The 12645-nt window shown below is 41.1% G+C and overlaps 1 protein-coding gene across 5 annotated transcripts in view; it reads right to left on the bottom strand.

The window, feature by feature from the left end:
• The window catches only part of unc5b (unc-5 netrin receptor B), a 63043-nt gene extending 51842 nt beyond the window's left edge, over positions 1-11201 (bottom strand). For 3 of the 5 annotated variants that reach the window (XM_026940851.3, XM_053232819.1, XM_053232820.1), the window contains exon 1: positions 10682-11201. In XM_026940851.3, coding sequence (XP_026796652.2) covers positions 10682-10769 — 88 coding nt within the window. In that variant the 5' untranslated portion in view covers positions 10770-11201. The remainder of the gene's footprint in view (positions 1-10681) is intronic. The other 2 variants (XM_026940860.3, XM_053232818.1) reach the window with 1 other exon arrangement.
• Positions 11202-12645: the final 1444 nt, after the last annotated feature.

The raw sequence follows: 12645 nt of genomic DNA, 5'->3' as shown, positions 1-12645 counted from the left end.
CATGGATGCTTAAATTAAAGTCTGTATTTTCCCTGATGATGATATTAATTCAATATGGACCAAATTCTAATAGTATTATAATTCATAAGGATAACAATATTAATTGAATTATGATGCACTGTAATCAGAAATTACTTTTAATTATATTTTTAAAACAACTTCTTTTGCACATTCATGTTGACTAGCATTATTGGATGATGGAACCGACCTTCATGCCTACAAAACCGGTTTATTGGAGAGCATGAGTGCAGTGAGGGTTACTAGTTTAGAAATAGCAAAAGTAATTGTTATGTTTATTTTTTATCAACTAACATTTACTTCAAAATAGATTTGACATGTCATACATTTTTAATCATTCTCTTTTTCATTTCATCGCTTGTGCATTCTTCGCCAGGATCTATGTTACTCTTCCATCAGATTCAAAGTTGATATATGTACGAACATCTATATGGTTAATAAGCTTATGTCCTGGTAAGTTTAAATAAGCAGTACATTATTCTGCTTGCATAATTAAGCACAAAATTTCTGAACTAAGCATCTGTGAAGCTGCTAAAGTATAGGCAACACTCCTGCAGAAGCTGTGCTCTGACTAAATAAATGGCTAGGAAAGAAAACATTGTGCCTTTGTGAGGAGGATAAAAAGAACTAAATAATTTGCAGTGTACTGATGGCTTTAAAATATCATAACATGTAGTAATACTGATTATCAAAAGTATTTGCTCATAGTGTGTTTAAGTGAAGTCAACATCCAGAGTTGGGGTGACTCTCAAAATGCTCATTAGCCCACATGTGCAAGTGTCTAATCAGACACACAGAAGAGCATGAACTTCACCATTACCCTCCTATCAGCTATAAGCCTCCCAACTCCAAGCCAAATTCTCCTCTTCTTCACCTCACTCACTAACTCACTCGCTCACTTGTTTCCTCCATCACAAGCCAGGCAAAAAGCTGACAAGCACAGATGAAGGTAGTGTCTTTCCAGGATGCAATTAAAAGGATGAAAAAAAGGCTGAAATGAATAGAATTAGAATGAGAAGAGAAAGGAGTAAGGATTGGTGTATAATTCCAGGTGGATTAAGCCTCACCATTCTAAGGCCAGAGGTTAGACCCACATGGAAACTGTAGACTTCCCACTAAGGTGGCTCTCCACTCTGAAGTAGAGGTGGACAGAATAGCCAGGAACAAGCAGATTTTGTGTCCATATTACTAGTTTTTTTTTTTTTTTTTGGAGTTGCCAGAAAGTTGGCAGGCAAGAAAAAAAAACTGCTGACCTTTGCAAAACGAAAGTCTTATTTTGAGACGTACGTTTAAATATAATCTACTTCTCAGTGGTTTGACACACCATGATGATGTAACTATAGCGCGAGCTAGTCATGCTGGATCTCAGAAAGCTGCACTGCACACATCAGCCAAGGTGCAATCTGCAGGCAAAGATGACAAAAGATCTTTTCAGAATTAGGAAAATGCAGCTTTGTGGAAACACTGGTGAAATTGGTGAGCCAAATAAAGTTAGAACATGCTGTTACTTTGCGGTTGAACATGTCAAGATAAAATATTGACACTAGCCAGATTCAAATTATATCTTCTATGTGAAATGTTGAGAGAAAACACCAAATCATTCAGCACATTTGGAGATGCTTTTCTGCTCACCTTCCTGTCAAATTGGACAGTTTCCTCTGACCTCCCTCATGAATATTTTTACCTGCAGAACTGTCTCTCACCAGACATTTTTTTTTCTCACCATTCTGTCTAAACTCAAGAGACTGTTGTGCATCAAAAAACCCAGAAGATTAGAAGTTTCTAAAATAATCATACCAGCCCAACACCAACAACCATGCCAGAGTCAACGTCACTGTGATCATCTTTATCCCTCATTCTGATGTGTCATATGAACATCAGCTGAAGCTTCTGATCTGTATCTGCATGATTTTATGCATTGGGCTACTGCCACATGAATGTTCAGGTATAACGGTGTTCCTTATAAAGTGGTCGGAAAGTGTATATTTGTATTCTGAAATGCAGTGCTGGTTGTAACACTTTGGCTGTAATGTTTTCAATAAAACACATTCATACTTGTGCATTCTTGCTGACTCTTGTGGTAAACCAGTTAAAGAATTCCCCATTCGCAGCAGTAGGCAGAGTTGGACTGGCTGTTTAACATGTGAGTATGACTGTGTGAGGTCCTCTGCGCATCTCTTTGTAACACTGTTTCATCACACGCCATCACACTTCACTGACCAGCAACACACACTTACTCCACAACAATGACAAACCAGCTGCTCTGTGTGTGAGCATGCGTGTGTGTTTGTTTGTATGCCCTCTCTGGGGTGTTAAGGACTCCTCCCCACAGTGGCATGGATACCCCGGCAGAACCCTAATAAATACTCTCTCCTCCCTCTCGCATCCCCCAGTGACACCACCCACAATGCTACCCTTGGGGCAGATGGGAGCCATAATAGACGTTAAACTCCGAGTGATAGGATTCTCCACGCTGCCTTCTAAAAAGCAGATCCACAACCTCACCCCACCCCCCTCCCCCTTCCAGCACTGAGGCAAATAAGGGCACAGTCAGACAGAGAATGATTGCATATGAAGCAAAAGAAAATGAAAAGCAGGCTGGATGGAAGAGACAAAGCAGACAGGAACTACATTCGGGATGTTTTCACAGAGACTGAAACATAACTAAACAGGCTAAGTTTGGAGCATAAATTTATCAACTGCTTGTTGATAAAGCCTTCTATGGTTACAGACTTCTATATGACCAAAACTATTAAGTTGCTATTCCTCACACAATTATTTCACCCACCATCTCTGTGTCAGACACACATAAACAAACATAACCCATCACTTAGTTTGGCTGGAGCCTACTCTCCAGGACTGGTCAGGACTTTCCTTTGAAGGAAAAAAAACCCAGCTAGAAATGTGAGATAAAAATATGTGCATGGCCCCAAAATGTCACACGGCCCCAGCAGGATGCACGGACCCCTAAAGAGAGGTTCCGCAATGCTTTCTGAATGCATATTAAAACCATTGGGGGGGCTGCGACCACAATGGTATGAGTTACGGAAACCCCACAGACTCCAGTGCTCCCTGGGAAGACGGTAGCCTGAGAAAATGGTTTAATATCCCATACAATCCTTTAAACTATTATTTAGTTACTCATCTTAAAGCTCATTATTCAGTAACTACCATGAGGTTTCAGTACCTGCAGTGAAACTAATAGGAGAATGTATGTAGTTTAAGGGGTTCGCATGTAGACCTAATATGTAAGATCAGGATGGAATATGGGGAAAAAAAACCTAGCTGACATCGCTCTGGATGAATTCTGGAAAACAGCAAAAAATGAAAGTTTTGGGGTTTTCTGCCTATAATATACTTTGATACTTCTAGGTTAAGAAAACATCACTGCAACATTCACACTAGGTAAGGATCCAGTTCATCAAACACAGCAGTAAATGCAGTCTGTTCACCTAAAGATGTCTAAAACCTTGGAAACTAAGAGTGGTTTTCTCACACAGTGAATGTCAGGCTTTCATCAAGTTACTGCATAGCTATGAGCCATACTGAAAAGCCTAAAAAATTCAGCTTGTATTCAAATGCTAGCTGTCTGCACTGCTCCTGCGCTGTCACATCATCGTCATCAACACATAGAAGAGTGCTTACATACTCTGCACTGATGACTGTGGAAATGTAGTCAACAGAACAGAACTGACTGAATTAATCAATTGAATTAATTTCCCTACCAATGTAAGAGCGGACACAGATCAGTTGAGTGAATAGACGATGATGAGGCTCGTGTTTAAATGTTGCAAGTGAGTTTTACTAAAGGTGATGGAACAGAGACAAAGACTGATGTGGACGATGCAGATAGCCAAAGTCAGAACCTATACCTCTTAGTAAACTTATATTCTTTCTAATTTAGTTTCTCTGAAAGTAGATTAGGGTAAAAATGTAGAAGTAAGCAGATTTCTGCAGATTTAAGTTCAGGATATTTTTCAAAACTATATATCATAGAAAATGTACAAATTTGACCAAGCGAAGGGTTTTCCCAAGCCACAACACATACAGGAAAATAAGCAGAAATGATGCATAGGGTATTATACACACAAAATTCATTAGGTCAAAGTGTAATGAACAAAGCCATCCCCGACGGTGATTATTCCTGTATGCCTGTATCGCCTGCTGAGCAGTTTGGATCCACCTCTCAATCAAAACCAGTCTATCAAGCATATCAGAACAATTAAAAGCAGCAGACACATGGCTCACCAGAATGAGGAAAGACATGCTCATTCTCATGAGTTAATGAGTATGAGGTGGCTGTAATTAGGACATGCAGTGATCTGTGTGTGTTGACAGGTGCGAGGCAGTTCCACTAAATTCCTCTAAAGCAGTAAAAACAAGACAGAAACCCAGCCAAAGACAAACTTGGGCTGGCTCGAATATGTGCTGCATAACTCACTATACTGTGACTGTAGTTTCCTTCTGCGGGAAGTCAAACAGCAATTCTTTGTGGAGAGTGAAGTTATTAAGTCGGCTGCCGCTACTGAAAAATCGTGCAAGAGAAGCTGTAAAAGGCCTGTCATAACTACAGTGCTGGAAAAAGAATACAAACTTTCACATGCCAGCTCCAGGCGCTATTGTTCAGCGAGGACTGAATAGAAGTGTGACTATGAAAAGAGAACAGAGGCCAAGTAAACACACACATATACACACACTCGTTCTCAGAAGTGGAGAGTGCAGGCTCACCCCCTCACCCCACACACAGTAGCAGAGAAGAGCCTCTTCCAGCCCTTCCATTCAAGCCGGGCACAAAGCCACCCCACCGAGTCATTCTTCTGTAGACCCTGTCACTCTCCACCCACCTGACCTTCCTCCCACGCACACACACACACACACACACACACACACACACCGCCCATCTGCTGTAAACCCTAGCTAGGGTGAAGAGTCTCCCTCTCTTCTTTTCTTATTCATCCGTCCCCTGCTCATCTTCACTTCATTAAAATCTCCTTCTTTTCTTTCCCGTCATCCACCCCTCCACCTACCCCTTCAACTCGCTGTGTCCTCATCAGCCTCCTGTTTCTCGGCTCTTCTCCCATTCGTCTCATGCCTGTGTTCTTTAAAGCTCGGGTACACTTTGCCTAGTGAATAAGTGTGCAGTCTTTGTGTTTGCTCTAGGAACAGCTGCAGTGATGTCCGTCACTCATTCAGACAGACTTTTCTGGCTAATAACGAATGAATAAAAAATTGAGTTTTAGCCATCAGATTCGAAAAGTCAGAAGCAGTGGGAAATCAAGCCTCATTATTTATTTAGCTTTCCTTTTCTCAGTTGTTCCATATCTCTCTACCTACAGTATCTATCTAACTAACTGTCTCTCTCTCTCTCCTCTGTCTCTCTCTGTTGTTCGCTGCAGATTTAGTGTAGCACACAATATGTACAGTATTGGCAAAGCATTAAAGGTGTCCACCAATAATAAGTGGAGCTCTAGCCATCGACAAGAGCTTTAATAAAAACATCTCCTCCCAACGATCTGCTCATCAGTTACTAACCTTCACTCTTTTTCTGTGTCTCTCTTTTTCACTCGTCTCCTTCCAGAGTGAGCCAGATACTTAATGATGCTTGAATGCCATCGCTTCTGACTTCTCTCTCCCTCTCCTTCTAGCTCACTCTTATTTAATAAAGGATTTTTAAAAACCAAACTGTCATCATCTCAATCCATCTCCCATTACATTTTCATCCTTTCCCTCTCTCTGTATCTTTCAGGTGTGTCATCATTAACTCTGCTGTATCATATACGTACACAGATAGATATGCGCCATTTCCCACAATATCTGTCGTATTGACTTCTAATCTAATGCTGCTAGGTGCTGATGTCAAGAAAAGGTAATTATCATGATGGATTTACGTCTTGCGTTTACATTTGCTCTGATGGCTGAGTGGTTAGGGCTCTGGGCTACTTTTCAGAGGGTTGTGAGCTCGAATCCCAAATCCTGGTCCTTGTGCAAGGCCATTAACCCTCATCAACTGTATGAAGCTTTGGATAAAAGCATCTGCTAAATGAGTATATGTAAATGCAAAGAAATTCTCAAAACACCTACTAACATGAAACAATGTACTACACTTTTCCTACTGGACAGACATATATACTCACTTACACGCGCGTTGCCATGTAAAGGGTTGAAAGAGTCATAAACAGATTTAAAATATTAACAAGGGCCACTTTGCAGTGATGAATAATACAGGATTGGAGAGTGAGTAGGATGCCAGTGATTGCCAATACCCCCTCCTTTCCATTTCTCTCTCCCAAAGCTCCCATTAAACTAATGCACAGCCAGCATTGCAAGTTGCACTCCCTACCAGACTGCTCACAAATATATGCAATCTCTCTCTCCCTCCCTCTCTTTCTGTCTCGCTTTATCTATCTCTCCATCTAAAAAAAGACTGCCCTCTTCATTTCCTTCAATCCTCTCTTGCCTTGAACATTCTGTTTGACCAGTTCTATTTACTTTTTAAGTTCTCATCTTCTCTCTTCTATGGACCTGTCTCTTAGAGGCCATCAATTCTTCTCTAAAAACTGTGCTGTCTAAAAACAGTACTTATAATGGACCATGGCTCATTCTGTACACACCGGACCGGCACTTGACAATTCTCCTATGAGCAGTTCTAGGAGAAGAAAAAAACAGCCTTTTCCCATAGTTAAACAGAAGCACGTGCAAGACCTGGAGCACTACAGTGCAACTCATACGGCCCTTACAGAGAGGGACAGACACGTTCTCTCAAAAGATGATGAGGAAGACATGAGGACACACTCCACTGCCTTCCTTTAGGGGTGGACAGAATGACAAATATATCATATCATGATGATCTGCTGAAGATGTTTCATGATACACATTATACATCATGATATTTAGATTTGCTGAGGTTAAAATTAAAAGAAACACACACTAGCAAAACAGCAGAGCTACAATAAAAAATACATCAATTAATTATTTCAAAAGGAGGAAAAGAACAAATACTGAAGAACAAATACAAATTACTGCCATCATATATGGTTTCACACTAATGTTACCATGTATCATGCCCATCACTACCTTTCTCGTTTTCCTAAAATTTGACTCAAAGCTAATTTTAACCACACACACTCAGTCCTTCCTCTTTCCCACAGCTTCCTCGTTTAAGTTTAAACACCAGGTATTCACAAGCTCTACTCTAAGATTAAAATCTACCATTCTGTAATTTTTGCTTTTGAAAAACACATACAGGCACAAAACACACATGTACAAACACGCTTCTCTTATCTCTGTGTTCCTTAAACTCAGATATTTTGTTCAGACACACACACGCGCACACACACACACACACTTACACTTATGAGTGATGGGACTGATGGGGCAGGGAAACCAGACATGGGTTCCTGGCAGTCTAGGTAATTAATGTGTATGTCAACACTGAGGGAGCAGTTTCATAGAGGAAATCTGAGCCCAGCACACACACACACACGCACACACATACACACACACCACACACACACACACACACACACCACACACACACAGATGCAGGAGGGGAGAGGAAGAATAAAGGAACAGACTGGACAGAATAGAACATGATATGTTATCTGTCTTGACTCTGATGCTGTGTGGACTGAAACAAGTTTTGGCGTCTCTGTCACGCTGATGAACACACAGCGTCGTATCTGACAAGACAACAGCTCTCAAACCTTGACCCAAACAAGAACCCACTGCTTCTGTCTACCTCATCATCAGGCTTTTTTTTCCCCATCCAGGCGATTTCATTTTTAAACAACGCCCCTCTTATTCAGCATAAGCAGCTTTTCTAGGTTGCCTGCTCAGGGACAACGGCTGGGGAGTTGCACAAACTGCTCCAGTTGAACATGCCTCATGTAAATCTAATGAGAAGGCACGCACAAAAAAGTGATCAGTAACAACTAATTTGTTTAGTCAGGGACAAAACAAACTCGGGATACAATTTGCACAACTTCACCATTCTGCACATTTCACAGTTCAGAGTTAGCTGTCCCAGTTTGACTCTATTCCTGATTATCTTTCTTTTTTAACTGTCAAACAATCTGCTGAAGCCTGGGAATGCTCCCTTTGAGCAAATTTGATTACAAATGTAGAGAGAAAGGAAGACAGAGGAGGGGTTTTAAATCATTGCTTCTGCTCATGTAAGCTTTTGTGAGCACCAAAAATTATCACATAATAATGCAACACATTATCATATTTTAAACCCCATATACATGTACCATGTATTATTTTCATACAAAGTCAAAGTACTCGATAACTTATACAATGCCCAGGCTGAGTCTTTCCCAAATGTTATTTGTAACCTGCTTTATTTTAACATCCTGGCCAAAGAAGTGTCATGGTAGAGTAGATTACAGTGAATAATATTAACACACAATTCAAGCAGGTGAATTTTCAAAAGAGTGTAATACTGCAATTTCAGAGAAGTGCTGTGAAGCGAGGGAGGGCGAGGGATGATTCAATGTGCCCTGAGTAAACAGGGGGCACAAAGGCAACAAAAATTGTCCAAGGTGGGGGTTTCAGTGCATTAACCTGTCAGGAGGCACAAAATGTGTTTTGGCACTCCTGTTCAGATGTAAATAGATTTTTTCAGGACCAGCGTGTTCCTCTAATAAAATAATGTATGAACTAAATTTCTGTATGCATGTGTGGTATTTTTATTACTCAACCAGGTTAGGAAAACGAATCCAGGCAAGCTTAAGGAGAATGTTCAGCCTGTGTAAAGTAGTGGGGTTACACCTGGTAGTTCTCAACGTGCGGTCGGGGAGGTTCGTGATTTTTTTTTTAAATTATTTTGATACAGTGGTTGAAATCACAAGCTGCCATTTTCAAAGTGATTACATTTATTACTGAGCTCTCAGGATGTTTGACTGCTCCCTTTGACTGGGTTTAATCCTGAATTGACTGGGTTTAATCCAAACCGTAATAACAAGTAGGCCTGTAAATAATGTAGAGTGGAAAGTTCAGGAATAAAAAGCTCCATGGTGAACAAGCAGAAAAATACTCTTCACATTTAAATATTCAAATGATATTTAAATAGATGGATTATGTCCATAAAATAAAAACTCTCTCTCACTCTCACACACACACACACACACACACACACACACTCACCAACGTTTAGTCCTAGCACTGACTAATCACACACACACCCATTCTCTGTACTCACATACACAGTAGGGCTGCACAATATATCAAAATTATTGAAATATCGCAAAGGTAAATATCGCGATATGTATATCGCAAGGGCTTGTGATAACGGAACGATTTTAATACTTCAAAAAGTTATGAAAAGTCAACATTTCAGAGTGAAGCAGATAGCAGAGAATGCTTTCTTTTCCTCAGAAGAAAATGAAACATGTATATTGGTTATGTCATTTTCAGTTTTTTAAATATATACACCCACACCCAGTCACCCCCACACACACACACACACATATATATATACATACATATACACATATACATATAGTTTACACACTTACAGCATTATCAGCATTATCATACCGCATACCGTATTATTAACAAGTTATCGCATATCGCATTTTTCTTCAGTATCGTGCAACCCTAATACACGGCTACATTTTCTCCACTCTTTTTTTTTTTTTTTTTTTTTTTTTTTTTGGTCATTTCTTCTTGTTTAATGCCAGGAAGACACCGAGATAAACTTCAGTCTCCACTGGAATCCGCTTGGCTGCATTTTCTCTCTTTATTAAAGGGCACAAAAAGGATGTAAATAATAACCACGTCCCAAGACGCACACTAGCGTACTGAGTAGTATGAGAGAATAGTAGGCTACGTCACTGACAGTGTTGCTCTATCTGCTCGCACAAGTTAGTAGCCTCTAGTACAGCGCGCTTCTCTCCTCATTTAGAAACACATACAGCAGAGTGCTGAACATCTCTCCACCATGCACTGAGTCAGGAATCGGCTTGGGGGGAAACAAACAAAACAAAAACTCTGTATGCTAAACAAATGCATCCTAATGCAAAAGCTTCTCAGAAGAATACTCAGTACAATGCATTCTTCAGTCTCTACAGACTGCACACAAAAAAAAGCCCGAGGCCTGAATAATTAGTTCCGTGTAAATGATATAAGCCACTTGCTCTTGACTCTTGACATTCTGATGAAGTTAAATACACCTCCACGGTTAAACAGGCCTATAGCACATTGTTTGGTTCACTAGCTGTCTGTATCCTATATTCCTGATGAATGTGTAAACTCCTACTTTTCAGCAGCTGTTTTACAGAGCAGGAATTCATAAACAGGAAACGAAAATAACAACACATCAGATGGTCATGCGAGATAATAAATCATGCAGGGTCTTGCAATTCAGGAGGAATTTATTCACACTTATCAGCTTAGCTGTCTTTGCATAGCTTTGCCTCACTATCAAGATCGGGCTGTGTCCAAGACCAGCTTGATTTATGCCGGGCAGGGAATAAATCTTCTTCAACAAGCTTGATCAACAAGATATTTACTGCTTCTCTTTAGATGCACTGAACCACTGTTGTTTAGAAAAGTGTAATATTTATTCTGTAACTCCTAAATAAACAAGTAAAGTAGTCTATGATGTAGAAAGATTCAAATGTGATGTATTTTGTGCAGGCTGTGTGGGGATGAAGTGCATTACCTGCATTGCACACGAAGGTGCCGCCGAGGAACAGCAGCGCGAGCAGCGGGCCGGGAGCTCGTGCGCGCTCGCGCCGGACACACGGCATCTTCCTCAGCTAACGCCAAACGGACGCGGCGCTCTCGGTCTGAAAAGTCTCTTCTGTGGTCGAGCTGCTGCTCAGGGGAGCGATATTTCCTCAGAAAGTGTGCGAGGATGATCTTCCGCAGCCGCAAAATCAGTCCGTGTCCTCAAACTTTGACAAACAGTCGAACACGGTGAAGTTCCACTGACCAGGATGTTCAGCAGCCAAGGGCGTGCGTAAAGTTCGACAGGTTTCAAACTTCACAAGAATTCGTCCATTTTCCTCCACAAACCAGACCAAACAGGTTCAGCAATATACCACTGGAGAGGGGAAAAAAAAAAAAAAACACCTTTCTTGTCAGTAAATAGACCTCGGCAGGCGCCGACTGTTATCTGTGAGCGTCCATCCTCCGAGCGCGCGCCGTCTCTGTTGCGCGACGTACACTCGCTCGAGGAGTAAACACGAGCAGCGACTGTGGACTGCCATCTCCCGCTCAGCCAATCAGAGAGCAGCTCTGCTCCGCGCGCGCACGCCGAGGAAGTGAGCGCGAGAGGAGCAGAGAGACGTGAGCAGAGAGAAGTCTTCTTCACCTACAAGGTGTTCAAACTGTTCAAGCTGAATTTTTAAAAGAATTCACAGAATATTTACGACAAATATTCATGTTCAATGTGGATCTATAAGCTATTTAATAGGATTAGAGGCTATCTCTGAACATCACTTAATAAAAGGCTATTTTTATAACAACCACTCAAACAAACAATAAGCACAGATTAAACCTGCTTTCTGACTCAATCAATCAATTCTAACATCAGGTCACACTCCATTACAAACCATTTGTTAGTCCAAGGCTCTATTTACATATCTGGAAACCTTGAATGTCCCTGTGCACTGATCTTTCACTCAGGTGATCTGACTGTTACACAGTGCTTCCACACGAGGGCGCTGTTTCCCATGTCTGCTATGATGCATATGCTTGACATGAAACTACATTCACTCATTTATCTTCAGTAACTGCTTCATCCTGGTGCGGTGCATGCAGGGCCTGTCCTGGGAACACTGGGAGTGAGATGGGAATACACCCTGGATTTGATGTCAGTCCACTTGCAGGGCATCATGCACACATACATTCACACGCTCAGTCACACCCAGGGAAATTTAGCATAGCCAGTCCATCGTGTAGGCGGTGGGAGGAAACCAGAGAACCCAGAGGAAACCTAAATAGACATGAGGAGAACACGCAAAACTCTGCACAGGCAGTAACCGGAGATCAGAATCGAACCAGGGACACTGGAGCTGAGACACCATGCTAATATGAGAATATCCGACTCAGTCCTGAAGTGACACCGAAGCAGTGAGATGACTGTAACGTTTATGTGAATTTGTCATACAGGAATCTGGATTCATGAACCGAATGTGCACTGGAGCTTGTCCAAATCCGCTAAACGGAGGTGACGTGGATCTGCCATAGAAAACCCATATCCGGATCAGAGTTATCCGCTATCTGGATAATAATGTCAATTCCAATGATCATTATTATCTATTTGATTATATATGATAATCAATCTCTGTAACTAAAATGGCATTTTATTTAATATATCTATAGCCTGATCCAGATAGGGTACAGCATTCAAATAACATTTCATTTCCTATCTTAAACTCAGAGTCGATGAATTTGTTGTATTTTTACCAGTTTCTTTATTCTTGTATATCCAAAACAGGCTACATGATCTGACGTCCCTTTCTTCGCTGTGATCAAAAGTTGGCATGCTGTGGATGGAGTCATCATTTTTCACAGCAGGTGTTAAACCATGGAAGATATCATAACTGTCTCTGTCTTACATCTGCACTCCTAAGCTCCATTCTAAAGCCTCCTCTTAAAAAAAGTACCGAGAGAGAACGG

This window comes from Pangasianodon hypophthalmus, chromosome 3, assembly GCF_027358585.1.
Source record: "Pangasianodon hypophthalmus isolate fPanHyp1 chromosome 3, fPanHyp1.pri, whole genome shotgun sequence".
NCBI lineage: Eukaryota > Metazoa > Chordata > Actinopteri > Siluriformes > Pangasiidae > Pangasianodon > Pangasianodon hypophthalmus.
The sequence above is the reverse complement of the archived record's forward strand: the minus strand, read 5'-3'. Positions and strand labels throughout refer to the sequence as shown.